The 12,813-nt window shown below is 50.8% G+C and overlaps 1 protein-coding gene across 1 annotated transcript; it reads right to left on the bottom strand.

Moving 5' to 3' along the window:
- Positions 1-6,841: 6,841 nt before the first annotated feature.
- Positions 6,842-10,063, bottom strand: LOC104537133 (peptidyl-prolyl cis-trans isomerase-like 2). Its single transcript, XM_010179927.1, has 4 exons — positions 9,995-10,063; positions 9,770-9,832; positions 9,189-9,328; positions 6,842-7,491 (listed from the first exon to the last, which is right to left on the bottom strand). The coding sequence occupies exons 1-4, from the start codon at positions 10,034-10,036 to the stop codon at positions 7,398-7,400; spliced, it is 339 nt and encodes a 112-aa protein (XP_010178229.1). The 5' UTR covers positions 10,037-10,063; the 3' UTR covers positions 6,842-7,397.
- Between the last annotated feature and the right edge of the window lie 2,750 nt (positions 10,064-12,813).

Genomic DNA, 12,813 nt, shown 5'->3' with positions numbered 1-12,813 from the left:
ACTGGGGCTGTTTAGCCTGGAGAAGAGAAGGCTGAGGGGAGACCTCATCACCACCTACAACTGCCTCAAGGGAGGTTGTAGAGAGGTGGGTGCTGGGCTCTTCTCCCAGGTGATGGGGGATAGAACAAGGGGAAACGGCACCAAGCTGTGCCAAGGGAGGTTCAGGTTAGAGATAAGGAGGAAGTTCTTTACTGAGAGGGTCGTCAGAAGCTGGAACAGGCTGCCCAGGGGGGGGGTGGAGTCACCATTCCTGGATGTATTTACAGAGCGGGTAGATGAGGGACTTAAGGATATGGTTTAGGGGGTAGACAGGAATGGTTGGACGTGATGATCTCAGAGGGCTTTTCCAACCGAGCGATTCTGTGATTCTGTGATCCCTTGGGAAGGGTCAGCAAAGAGAGCCAGACGATGCAGGCCACTGCAGGTTTTGCTTTACTACTGAGGGAAATGTGGGAATAATTTGCCCTTGAAGCCTTCGCAGAGAGCTGGGCGCCTTTCTGGACAACACGTTTTAGCCAAGAAGATGTTATTGGCTTGAGTGCAGTGGCTGAAATTGCACTGCCTGTGCAGCATGGGCAGGTGGGGTAGAGAGAGCCATGACCTCTCTGGCCTCGAAACCCTTTGTCTTCACCAAGTCCCCCAGCAGCAGCAGCCGGTGCCATCCCTCAAGGGGCAGCAGCACCTTGGCTCCAAATGCTGTTGGCTCCACAGGGCCCTATCCTGTCCTGTCCCGCACAGAGCAGCTCCAGCATGGCCTGCGCTGGGGGTGAGACTGTAGGGGTGCTCCTGCCTTGAGGGCTCAACCAGCTGCCATGGCTGGGGCTGGTGTGCAGGCAGCAGTGAGTGCCTGCGTTTCTGTTCGGGTACAGTGGTGACAGAGAGACGGTTCCTCCTCGGTTGCTATTTCCAGCGAATGAAGTCACCGGGATGCAGCGTCTGAGCTCAGCGGAGGGTGAGTCAGCGCTGGCCTCGCTGTGGCGCCATATGCAGCCCCCACGCCCCCCCTGCCACGCAGCAGCCCCTGCGCTCCACACTAATGCAGCAATGCCACAATGCCCATGGTCTTGCCCTGCCCCCCGCAGTGCACGAGGGCCGAGTTCAGCGGGGTTTGGGCTTTGCAGTGAAGCAGTGTCCAGGGCCCCAGCCCCACCATGGCTTCGCTGCAGGGTGTCCCCTGGACTCAGCTCTTCCCCAACAGTCACACCACTGGATCCAGGCAGCGCTGAGGAGCTGCTTTTCAGAGCCACGTCAGCATTTGTTCCAAACAGCTGCATGTCTCTTCAGCGGGAACATCTCCCCTAGGGCCAAAGGGTGCCCCAGCCCATGATCACAACAAGCTTTTTGTTTAAAAATTCTTATGCATGCTTTCACAGCCACTCTTGGCTGCAAACGGCCACACCGTGGCTGTCAGCACCAATGCAGTGCTGCAGCTCACCAGCTACCACTGCCTCCCAATGGTGTCCAGCACGGGAATGCACACTGCGGTCAGCCATGACACCAAATTGCCACAACCGCTGCTCGCTGGCTACCAGCAGCCATGGCTGAAACCTTCCCAAACCCACCTGGGCTGCCCAAAGGGTTTGCGGGCGGTTGGGGTTGAGGGAGCGGGGATCGAGCTACAGTAGTGGCTTTCGCACCAGCACTGGGTAGGGCTGACACCAGTGGGAGCCTCCAACCCCAATGGCTCAGGCTTGGGTGGCTCCCAGGGAGGTCAGGGAGCTGATGGGGTTGGATGTCGCTGCTGTGGAGGTGGGCGTCCTGCAGCGGAGGGGCTGTGCTGCCCAAGCTCCAAGCACAGCCTTGGCTCTGGCCTTCGGTCACGGCGCAGGGCAGTTGAATCCTCTGCCATGGCTGCAATAACAAATTTGCTTTCCGAAGAAAGAGAGGAAGTGAGAAATCCCCGGCCGTACCACACTGTGTAACCCATTGCCGGCCGGGGCAGGCAGCTGCCCGCCTCCTTCCTGAGCAGTCTGATTTAGTTTGTTTGCCTGCTCCAAAGCAAACAGTGTTGAAACTCGGGGGGGTGTTTGGCAAATCCCCTCCCTCGCTTATAAAAGCTGCTTCCTGGCGCAAGGTTTCCGGCATCCTGTTCCTTCCAAACAGTGCTGGCAAGGGGTGGCGGGGGGATCCCAGAAATATTTGATGCTCATAACTCAGCATCTGAGTACTGAGGTTTATCTGCCAGCTGCTCCCTCCAGCTGCAGAGGGGCCGTGGGGACTGATGCAGCCCATGCTGGGGTCACCTGTGCCCGGTGGGGCTGCAAGAGGCCTCTGCACCCACCAGTGCCGTGTCTGTCTGGCTGCGTGTGCGGCAGCGTGGAGCCAGTGGCACCCATTGGCTCCAAGGTGCTCGGCCTCCTCCTTCCTTCGTTAGCAGCACAACGAAGGGCTCGGCCATGGCTCAGCTGCTTTTAGCACTTGAGCCCTTCGCTGTTTTTGCTTAATCCTTGGCCAGAGAGTGGCATCCACCACCTGTGTCCAGGACTCAGGTCACAGGGACCAGCCCTCGATGTGCCAGCACAGACAGTGCTAAACCAACACCTGCAGTTTTTGAACCAAAACCCCGCACTTCACTGCAAACCCACCCACAACCAACCATAAAAACTGCCGCTGCCCTAAACTATTTGTGCATCTCTAAAGCCAGCCTTTATCTTGCTGTCCTTAAAACCTGAGCACCAGTGGCACAAAATCATCAACTCAGAGCAGATCTCCCAGGCAGCCACATCACCCGGCCACACGGGACACGGCGTTGCTGCAGCAGGTCTGCTATGGGACCAGGGGCTCTTCCAAAGGGAACCGGGCAGATAAACACCAGGTTTGCTGCTATTATTTCTGCTTTTCCTGCTAGGCAAGGGACACAAAGCCCTTGGTTTCAACAAGACAACCTTTGGTGCAAACCCATGGGCCAGGGCAGCAGGGACGCAACTGCCCTGGAGCTGCCAGCAAGCAGCACCCTCCAGGGGGATGCTCACCACCTCCAGAAGCCCCACCATGACCTGAGAAGTGGATTTTTGGACATCAGGCTAAAGCCCAGGGGACCAAATGGGTGCAAACACCACCTTGCCTGGGCAGGGAAAAGGTTGCTCATCTTGGCTTCTCACCCTGAGGTCTCTGGGACCAGGTCGGGTTGGAGAACACAGAAACGGAGCTCAGAGGCTGGGGTTGGTAGGGCTGGATTGGACCCAACACCCAAGCACATGCCACCCCATGGCCCACAGGGGACAGGCACAGCCTTGTGGCAGGGGTACACAGAGGCACTGGGTGTTGAGAAACTTCTGCATAAAGCTGCCAGGAATTGGTTAGGAAGGACCCAGGAGCAAAATGGAGACCTTCATCTATTTGGTCCCCCTCTGCAAGGTTCCCAAGGACACCTGTGCAAGGTGGAGGCACCAGCAAGGGCGGCCGCCTTGGGGCAGGGATGTGACACCTCCGCCATGTGCCCTATGGGGTCCCCAAACCTGTGAGGCAGGGAGTGCCCCAGAAGGCAGCCCCAGGCACTTCTCACCTCCTCTGCTTTAGCTCCCCTGCCCCATGGCTATGGCAGATGCCTCAAGGGTCTGGTAGCTGCAACCCATGCCAGGCTCTGGCAAGGCATCCTGGCACACCCAGCAGCCCTTCCTCATCCCATGCCATCCCATCGACCACCGCAGGCTCCTCCAGGCTGTCCATTTGTCTCTGCTCATGCTCTGCTCTGCTTCTGGTACCAGTGGCATCCCAACAGCAGCTGATCCAGGGCCCGAACATTTTCCCTGTGCCCACCGCTCAGGCTCAAGGGGATACTATAAACAAATCCTGCAGATGTACCTGGTAGAAGTATGTTGTGTGGGTTTTAATTCACAGAAAATTGGAGTAAATTTAGCACAGATAGGAAGTGAGCCACTGAATTCTGCTGTACCCCATCGAGACCCTCTCCCCCATGGCCAGTCATTGCCTGGTCTCTGTCTTGAAAGGAGCTGGAGGGAGAAGTAGGATTTTCTTGGGGACCTTGAAGGACAGTTTGACTACTCACAACCCATGGCCCCACATGAGATGGGTACCACTGTGATCTACCACATGATGCTGAAGCGGAGCAATTGCTTGTACGAGCTCCTGCTTCCAAGAGAGTGGGATGTAGCAGTTCAAGGCAGTGGGGAACAGACAAAATTAAACTGAACAACAGTGTTTTGGGCTTTTTTCCCTTAGTAAATATGGAAAGTGAGCTGCAGCTATTTAGCTGGAAAAACTATTCAATCAGTGCTGTTTCCCATACAGACAATACTTCAGTCCTTGAGAGGCTGGGCTGAATTCAGGCCAGAAGCAGCAGAGGTGAAGAGCGGAGCCTCCCACGAACCCCACGTCTTTGTGCAGCCGTATGGAAACAGGCGGCCACGGCTGCCGGCCCCACCGCCTTCTGCAGGGGGTTCTCTGCTGCAGAGCCAGATCTCGGGAAACGGCGAATTTACTGGTCACCCAGCACCCCTGCTTTTCAGCAAAATGACTCAGGTGTGGAGCAATGCAAAGTGAGAGAGTGCTGGTGTTATTCTAGCCAAGGCCAGACAAAAGCTATTTCAGCCTCTGGTCAAAATCCTACTTTTTCTCTCTAAGCGCATTTACTGGAGAAGCGTCAAAGACCAAGAATGTAAAAATGTGCTTACAAAAAGTAAGCTGCAGTAAGGCTGCACAATTCCTGCCTACCCCTCTGACCACAGCAGGAGCTGCTCTGGGTATTCCTTTAACACACCACACTTGCCGGAAAACCAAGCAATGAAAAAGGCATGAAAAGTTTCAGCAAAGCCTCCTTTCTCCCCTCTCCCAGCTCAGGCAGTGGAAACTCTGCAAGCAGACCAGCAAAGAGCCAGGTTTTGTAAAAATGAGGGCTACGCCACACTGCCCTGCTCTCAGGGCACCCACCTTGTGCCCCCACCAGTGTGGTTCACCACTTTAATTTAAGGGTGTCACGTTGTCCCTGTGGGTTCTGCCCATCAGAAGAAAAGCAGAAGTTAAAAAAAATCCTGACCAAGTACGCAAAGGAGGCGCAGGAGGGAGCAGAGAGGTGGGAATTCAGAACAAAAACCTGCTGCAAGGTCTGGCTGCCTGAGCAGTGATGGTGCTCGCTGCCCTGCAAGAGGCTCTTGCAAACCCCTGCCCGGCTGCTGACTCAGCACACAGCCTCGGCCAAACCACTCGAGCCGTGCACCCCGGGGACGGGCCAGAGCCAGCACCTCCCAGCGTGGGAGGCACCGACAACAGCAGGGAGCACCAGCAGGCCAGCCTGGACGCAGGTCAAGCGGTGAAGGGAGGCTGAAGAGCTTCACCTCTGCTTAGAGCAAAACTACAAGGGTTACGCGCAGCCCTTCCTAGAAGCCAGGAAATTGTTCTTTCTTTTGTGTCCAGTGTTATGGTGGGAAACCGTAATGAAACAGGCAGTGCAAAGGCAGTGCTTGGAAGGGCAGCGGTCCTTCGTGGACTGCAGTGAGCTGCCAAAAAGCTGGAGTAGAAAGGGAAAGCGGGCAGTTATCTCTGCAGCCTGCTGCCGCCGGAGGAAATTGTCCCTTCTATCAATGCCTAACAACTCTGGCTGAAATAGGAGTCCTTGCCACACCTCTGCTGCCTTCCTTGTAACCAAAAGCTCTTTTCTTTCATAGCAATCTCCATTTTAATCTAGCACAAAAAAGCATTTTCTTTTTATGGATTTCATTAAACTGCCTGTTCCAGCTCCAGCGACACTGTGAACCTGACGACTCGACAACGTGCTCAAGCAGAAGTTAGGTAGAAAGAATCAATAACAACTTATCAGGGAAAGGCCAGCCCAGGAGAAGCGAGAGGTTTCAAGAAGACACAAGAAACTCAGCTTGAGGAAAGCACCATCATATCATCCCCTGCTCCAGGAATCAAACACATTATTTCAAACTTAATATGCTGCAAAATGTTGCAAACCAAAAAACTCCTATTATTCTTTCAGACTAGTTTGAACTTCCTACCATTTAACAAAGATGTAGTCACATCCGCAGAGTTCCTTATGAGCATCTTAAAAAGTAGGAATGAATCATTTCCTTGTACAACAATCAACTCTGCAATGCCATGGTCTTGGAAGTGACAGTTGAACAGTCAAAGGCAAGCATTCAAAAGAAAATAAAAGCATTTAATGCAAAACATTTTACCAAAAGTTTTTACAGCAGTTTCATATAAATGGAGTCTTCTCTTAAAACCTGAAACCACCGATACAAATGTATTGTTACAAAGCTGATTACAAAACTATCTCCTCAGCCACACAGAGAGGTAGGGAGGGTCATCTGAAAACACCTAAGACGAACTGAAAAGTAACATTCAGGATCCAGCTTGCTATGTCTAAGTGATGGTAATGCACATACATTTTTGGATTAAAACTTCACAGGCTGGTACGTTTTTACCCATAAGTCCTTTATTAAGCTTCCTAATAATTTGTGGGTATGGAACGGAAATATCTGAGATGCCTGTCAGCTCTATTATATGATTTTCCCTAATGATGGGAAGAACTGATGTCAGGGCAGACTATGGTGCGTGTTTCCCTGCAAGGAGCAGGCTAGGGATGGTTAGAAAGAAAGAAAGAGTTTCCGTTCCTGCTCAGTTGCTGCAAGGTGTAGTTTCTGAGACCTGAGGGCAGGTCTGAACGGGTGCATCCTGGCCCCTCCAGCTGCCCAGTGGCTCAGGGAAGGGCAGCCAGTGGGAGGAACAAGAGGTACTCCAGACTCCCTGTCTGGAGCCACTGCTTCCCAGGGTGTCAGAGACTCAGATGGGTACAGAGAGAGCTCATTTTGGAGCGAGCAAGGCCCTATGGAGACTGACAGTAATCAGTCCAGCCAGGATCCTGGCATGCCCGCAAAGAGCTAGAAACAAAATTGGTCCTTGTCGAGAACTAGCTAAAGGCATCTGGAAGGGACAGGCAGCACAGGCTGGAGCCCTCTCCTCACCTCCACAAAGCGCTTCAGCAGCACAGGCACTTCCCCAGCACGTTAATTCATTCCTTCGTCTGGCAGCCTGGACTCGTCTGGAAATGATTACCTGTGAAAGGAGCTCTTTCACCAACGCAGCCCTTCACTGAAGCAGCGTCCTGCGAGGCCGGGCTCTGCCTGGTCTGCTGCCAGCCAAGCAGAGAAAGGCTCCAGCTAATCCCCAGCAGAACTGGGCTGCCTGCTCCCCGCTTTGCAAAACAACAACAAAAAGGCCTTCGAGGAAGATGCAGTGGGGTGAACGCCGCTCTCTAGAAAACAAAGCCACATTAACCAGCCTCAACAAAGCAACGGTTTACTTCTCCAGTAGAAGGGCAGGCTGGTGCCTTCCCTCTCCAGGACAGACAGTCTTTTGGGCTCTTCGGGGACACGTGGGAGGCCGCCTTTTCTTTATTGCTGTGCTGCTCCAGTGCTAGGCTCCCCGCGCTGCTACCAGGAGCTGAAGTCCCCGAAGCCTGTGCTCTTTTTCTCTTTCTTTGCAGCTGTGCTGGTTGAGGGCCCGTCATCTTCCGCGCCGTGCTTCCTGGAGCCAAAATGAAAACAACTCTCAGGGACTATTTACCGTTTGGTGGGATCGGGGTGGCTGGATGCCTTTCTTCTCCCAGCAACAGCTACACTGGAGCCAGCCCTTCCCTTACAAATTAGAAAGGAGTACAAGCTCCGTGCTGGCGTGGGGACCACAGGAGGGGTGGGGATGGGGCCTCTGGCATACCCAAAAAGAGGGAGAGCATGTCAGTCTGTGGGGTTGGTTCGGGTCAGGCTTTGAACATTTCCAGGAATGTGTTCAAAACCCAACAAGTTCTCCAGGCCAGAGCTGATGGTTTAACAGCTGTACTTTTTTAGCAGAGTCATGACAAAAACATGAGCCACAAGCCCTGCCTTCTCACCTGCATTTGTGGCAGCAAAAGAATTAATGGGGAATTAGGCATAGAGCAGCTGGGCAAGTTTTTCAGACCCTTCCCTGCTTCTTGAGCATGGCCCGTTGCAGTCGCTGCTGCTGCTATTCTCAGCCTCTCTCGAGCAGTTTGCAACCCCATGGAAACACTACACAGCCAGCTCACCTGCTGCGGGTTTACTGTCACAGATCAGTAGCTGATAGGGAGAACTGAGAACCCTGAACGTGATAAAGGGCTGCTACAGACCATCTCCCAGTTCAAGACAGGCTGCAAGGACTAAGAAAGAAAAGTCCCTTTCTACTTGGCCCTTTCCACAGAGCTGCAAACTCTGCCTGGTTTTCCTCTGTAAATACAGTGCAGAATGACAGCAATTTCAAGCTGAAGATAATATTTTAAGGGACAAGCAATATTTTATAACTGAAGCACTTAACTGACACACCAAACTGACCTACATGGGCTAACATATTTTTGTTCTCACAGTTATGGAAATGCCTGTAAGTTACGCAGGCATATAAAGCTGATTAAATAGCCGTACAGATCTTTGTATGCATAAATACACACTTTCATGCAGCAGACAGACGGCAGCATTTTTGCAAGTGCTTTTAGAGAAGTCTGCAAAAAAATCAAGTGGAAGGCATTTATTTTAATTTATCCAAAATTCATGCAAAGCTGCCACTCAGGTGGGATTCTGTACGGTTGTTGGGAAAGCAAGCAACACTGCCAATCCCAGTGGGTGTACAAAGGGCGTCTGGGAGAGGATGCTTTAGGACAAGCCTGCACAACCAGCCAGGCACCCTTTGCTCCCACGGTAAGCCTGGGAACCTGCTCCCCTTTCCAGCCATTTCAGTTGTGCTGGTACAACTATTTGTGCAGCTGAACAGGGAACCAGATCAGCAGACTGACGTAGGCTTAAGGCAACTGCTCTGTGCAGGGGAGAAGCTGTGAAAAGAGAAACATCTGTGGGACTGTGGCCTTCAGAAATGGCTGCAGAAGAGGAAGAGAGTAAAAGACGGTGCAGGAAGTGACGCAGCACAGTTCCTCAAGGACTTCTGGGTTGTGGAAGCGTATATACAGTTCTGAAGTCAGCACATGCTGTTAAAGACATGCTCATGTTCAAGTGCTAAAAGGAAAGCTCAGTTAACTTATAATCTTGAAAAGCAACAGAAAGAGAGAGAACTCCTGACTGTTAGGACTACATGAAGGTGTCTTTGCAAAGCCCGCTGGCACAAACCAAACGTCTGAGCTATGGCACTGGACAGCGTCAGCGTCCATCAGGAAAGGCAACTAAAACACTCAGCAAAGATCAGACGGGTGGGGAACTCACGCTGCAGCCATATTAATGTATTTCCCAATCCCTTGCCGGTAAGTCTTAGGAGTCTGGACTTCTTTCTTTAGTGGCACCACCTCAGCTTTTGTTTTGGCTGCTTCTTCTTCTAGCCGGGCCTTCTCTCTTTCAGCAGCAACCTGTGGGAAGCAAAGAGTGCAATCTGTTGCAAGAGCTAGTTCAGAATAAGGAGAAAATGCCTGCAATTCTTTGAACAGCAATCAGCACCACAGTGATTACAGGGCAGGCTTCAGGAGACACACCTCAAGGGCCACTACAAACAGGCTGTCTGCTGCCTTCGTAACAAGACTCCTCTCTTCTCACCTGCAGCTACCCACAGCTACTGTGGACATCAGGAAAGGAAACCACCAGAAGCGTGAGGGACTGGGAGCTGTGCCAGGCTTAGTTACAAGACCTTTGTGCTGAAAGAGTGGCGATGATCCTGGCACACAAGGCAGCTGTTTAATCTTTGCTTGCAACCTTATGGGCCAGGGGGCTGCCCATGTTCAAAGAAAAGTTACAAAGTCCTTCCAAGAGGAGCTTTAGCCTTTCAAAAAAACCGATCAACCAACTGTCCTCACCTGGGCATCTGCCTCTTCATACGGATCAACGAAAACGGTTGTTGTCTGAATTCGTATTTCCTCCTGGGAGCAGAAAGGAAGAAGGGCAAATCAATCTGCTGATGAAGTTGTGCCATCTCCCACAAGTTCGGCTTTCAGAGAAGCACCAGCGGGGAGAACCGCACAGCCACGTGAGGCCATGTGCATTCGCCCCCTCCTGCACTGCCCCTCGTGCTTCACACATACCTTGGGACGGTCTGTTTTTGGGTCACTTTCCACATTCTCCATAGCAGTCAGAGTCTCAAAGCCACCAACCACCCTAAAAGAGGAAGGGCACAATTTCCAGCTGTCACGACACACTCAAAATATTCCCGCGCCCTTACATCTCATGTATCTCATTTATGCCCACTACTCTAGCAGATTCTTAAACCATCACGTTTGGGGAAAGGGGAATGAGCAACTGTGTTTGGAAGACCTAAGATAACGTCATTCAGTGCAGAAGGTAAGAACTATTTTCTCAAGTCTGGGATTTGAATTTAAAATTAAACAGAACATGAAGAAGTCAAACACTCAGAGGCAAAGCAAAGCCATTTGTCCAGAAACCCAGCAGCCACACAAACAAGTGAGTGAGTGACTGGGGACAGCCATCTGTGCAAGAAGACACAAACCCATTTCAAAATGGGTTCACTTGCTAATGCTACATCCATAAATTCAGAGCTTACTTGTTACTCCCATGAGCTTTGAAAAACAGACCAGCAGACTTGGCCAAGAAAGCTGATGTTTTCATTACGTTCTGGTTTTTTACCTTTTTTGCTTGATTGGTTTAAAATTGTATCTGTACATCAGACTGAAGAGTGTTATTAGGAAGAAAGGGAAGCACAGCTATGGCGCTACTGGCGCGCAGTGCCAGGGCTGCCTGCAATAACATCAGTAACGCAGAAAGCGCAGGACGGCTCCTGAAGCACACAAAGACCGTGAGCTCATGAGGGCTCTGGGAAAGCAGCAGAGCATCGAGTCACAGCCACAAGATAACACCAGGGCACTTTTCACTGCAGTTTCTATTTAGGAGGATGTCAGATCCCTGCCACCTCATTTTTCAAGTCAACGTACCCAAAGACTTGCTTCAAAATTTAAGGAAGGCCGAAGACTTTCTGGACTGGTGCATGTTCATGTTCAAAAAAAGTGCGGAACAATGGGAAAGTTCCAGAAAAGGATATTTAGAAAGGATAAATGGGGTGACCCAGATAATTATAAGCCTGTCATCCTGGCATCTATCCCAGCAAAATAATAGAATAGCGGAGACAGGACATGATTAAGAAAGAAAGGAAATAAGTAATGGCAATCAACAAGGTTTTGTGGAAAACAGAGTCTGTCAAACAACCTTCTATCTTTGAGACAACAAATGTGGTTAACAGGGATAACAGTGTCCATGGAACAGACTTCTGGAAGGCGGCTGATATTTTGGATTGAGAAATCAGAATTATATGAAGTGAACACAGCACGCATTAAAAAAAAATTGGCTGACAGGTGTCAAAATCTAATTTTAAATAGGAACCACTGAGTCAGTATGTTTCCAGAGCGGTCCTGCTGGGTTCAGATCTTGGTCCCAGGGTATTTAACACTTTTATCCACATCATCATCCCCAATTAAATTTGAAAACAGCTATTCTTAGAAGAGCAGTAAATAAACATGAAGACAGGCCGTTGATGCCGAGCGATCCAGATCCCTTAGAAAAGCAGGCTGTAGCTGGACAACATCTGTTTTAACAGAGCCAAGCCACATGGCCAGGAACCAAAAATACAGCCCATATTAATGGCTGTGGGACAACGAGAAGCAGCCGTAATTCTCCAAAAACACTGCTCCTGGAGCCAGAGGAGTTTGGGGCCAGGAGCTCAGCAGCAAGGGCAGGACCTGGCCATCGAGGAGCCCAGGGCAAATCAAGAGCCAGCGATCCTCCAGCCTTCGTGGGGTGGCAGCTGTTTTGAAGCCCGACTGCTGGGATTACTGGGACTCCCAGCACATGTAGGCTGTCAGGGGCTGGGCAGATGAAATGGAAGAAAATCAAATTACATGAAACTGGTGGAAAAAATTAAAACTGGTAGATTATTGAGAGGGTTTTACCATACTGCTTTCATATCAAAGAAATAAGCAATACCTCAACCAAAGCATACATCACATTCACAGGTATGTGACACGTTTATACACTTCTACTGTGCACATCTCATTCTTGCAGGTGTTTCACAGCCAAGCAGCCCTCTCCAGTCCCAGCATGACAGTCTGCCTGGCCAGTACCAGGAGAGGTCTGTAGCTGTCCCAAGAGAGAAATACACCTCCTCCTTACCCCTCCACACCACACTATTTACACACCTCATGCACTCCTCCCAAGAGCCACATTAACCTAACAAAACAGGCTGACCCTCATTTTTTGAGAGCCAAGTGGGTCCTTCACATTCAGGACTCAGTGCAGTACCACTGCCCTTCGCTCTTGCCCCATGGGCTAGGACAGGCACTAAACACAACTCAAAAGACAGATCCCATCACAGAAAATAAAGTGCAAGAGGGTGCTGCTCAGCACCTGCCTTGAACAGAGCCGTCCTTGCTAACTTCTCCTCCTTGCTCCCCAAGGCCCTGTAATATTCTGTAACCAGGCTGTGACTTTTAAGAGCATTTTAAAAACGTGTACACAGGCTAGAACAGCCTCATTCATTTACAACTGCAGGTGGCACACTGGGAGAAGCAGCACTGGGCTTGAAGACCCTGCATGAACTTCAGAAAGTTCATAGCAAAAACTCAATTTAAAAACCCTCCTTCAGGCCAGTATCAGATTCGTTTATAATACTGATGATTAACACACAGCCTAAGATACATTCACTGTATTTTAATTGCCCCTAAAGGAAACTTCTGATTTAATATTGGAGGATTTTCTAGCCAACAGCTCCACTCATTATCTCCTCACATGTTTTAATTTAATTAGGTTCTGATAATTTGAAATAGCCAAATCAGCTATGCACTGGCAATCTCAACTCAGTAATCCCTCAGCCCATAGCTAGACCTCCCACAATGTT

This window comes from Mesitornis unicolor, unplaced genomic scaffold, assembly GCF_000695765.1.
Source record: "Mesitornis unicolor isolate BGI_N332 unplaced genomic scaffold, ASM69576v1 scaffold7972, whole genome shotgun sequence".
In the NCBI taxonomy this organism is placed as follows: Eukaryota; Metazoa; Chordata; class Aves; order Mesitornithiformes; family Mesitornithidae; genus Mesitornis; species Mesitornis unicolor.
Note: the sequence above shows the minus strand (reverse complement) of the source record. Positions and strands in the feature narration are given on the sequence as shown.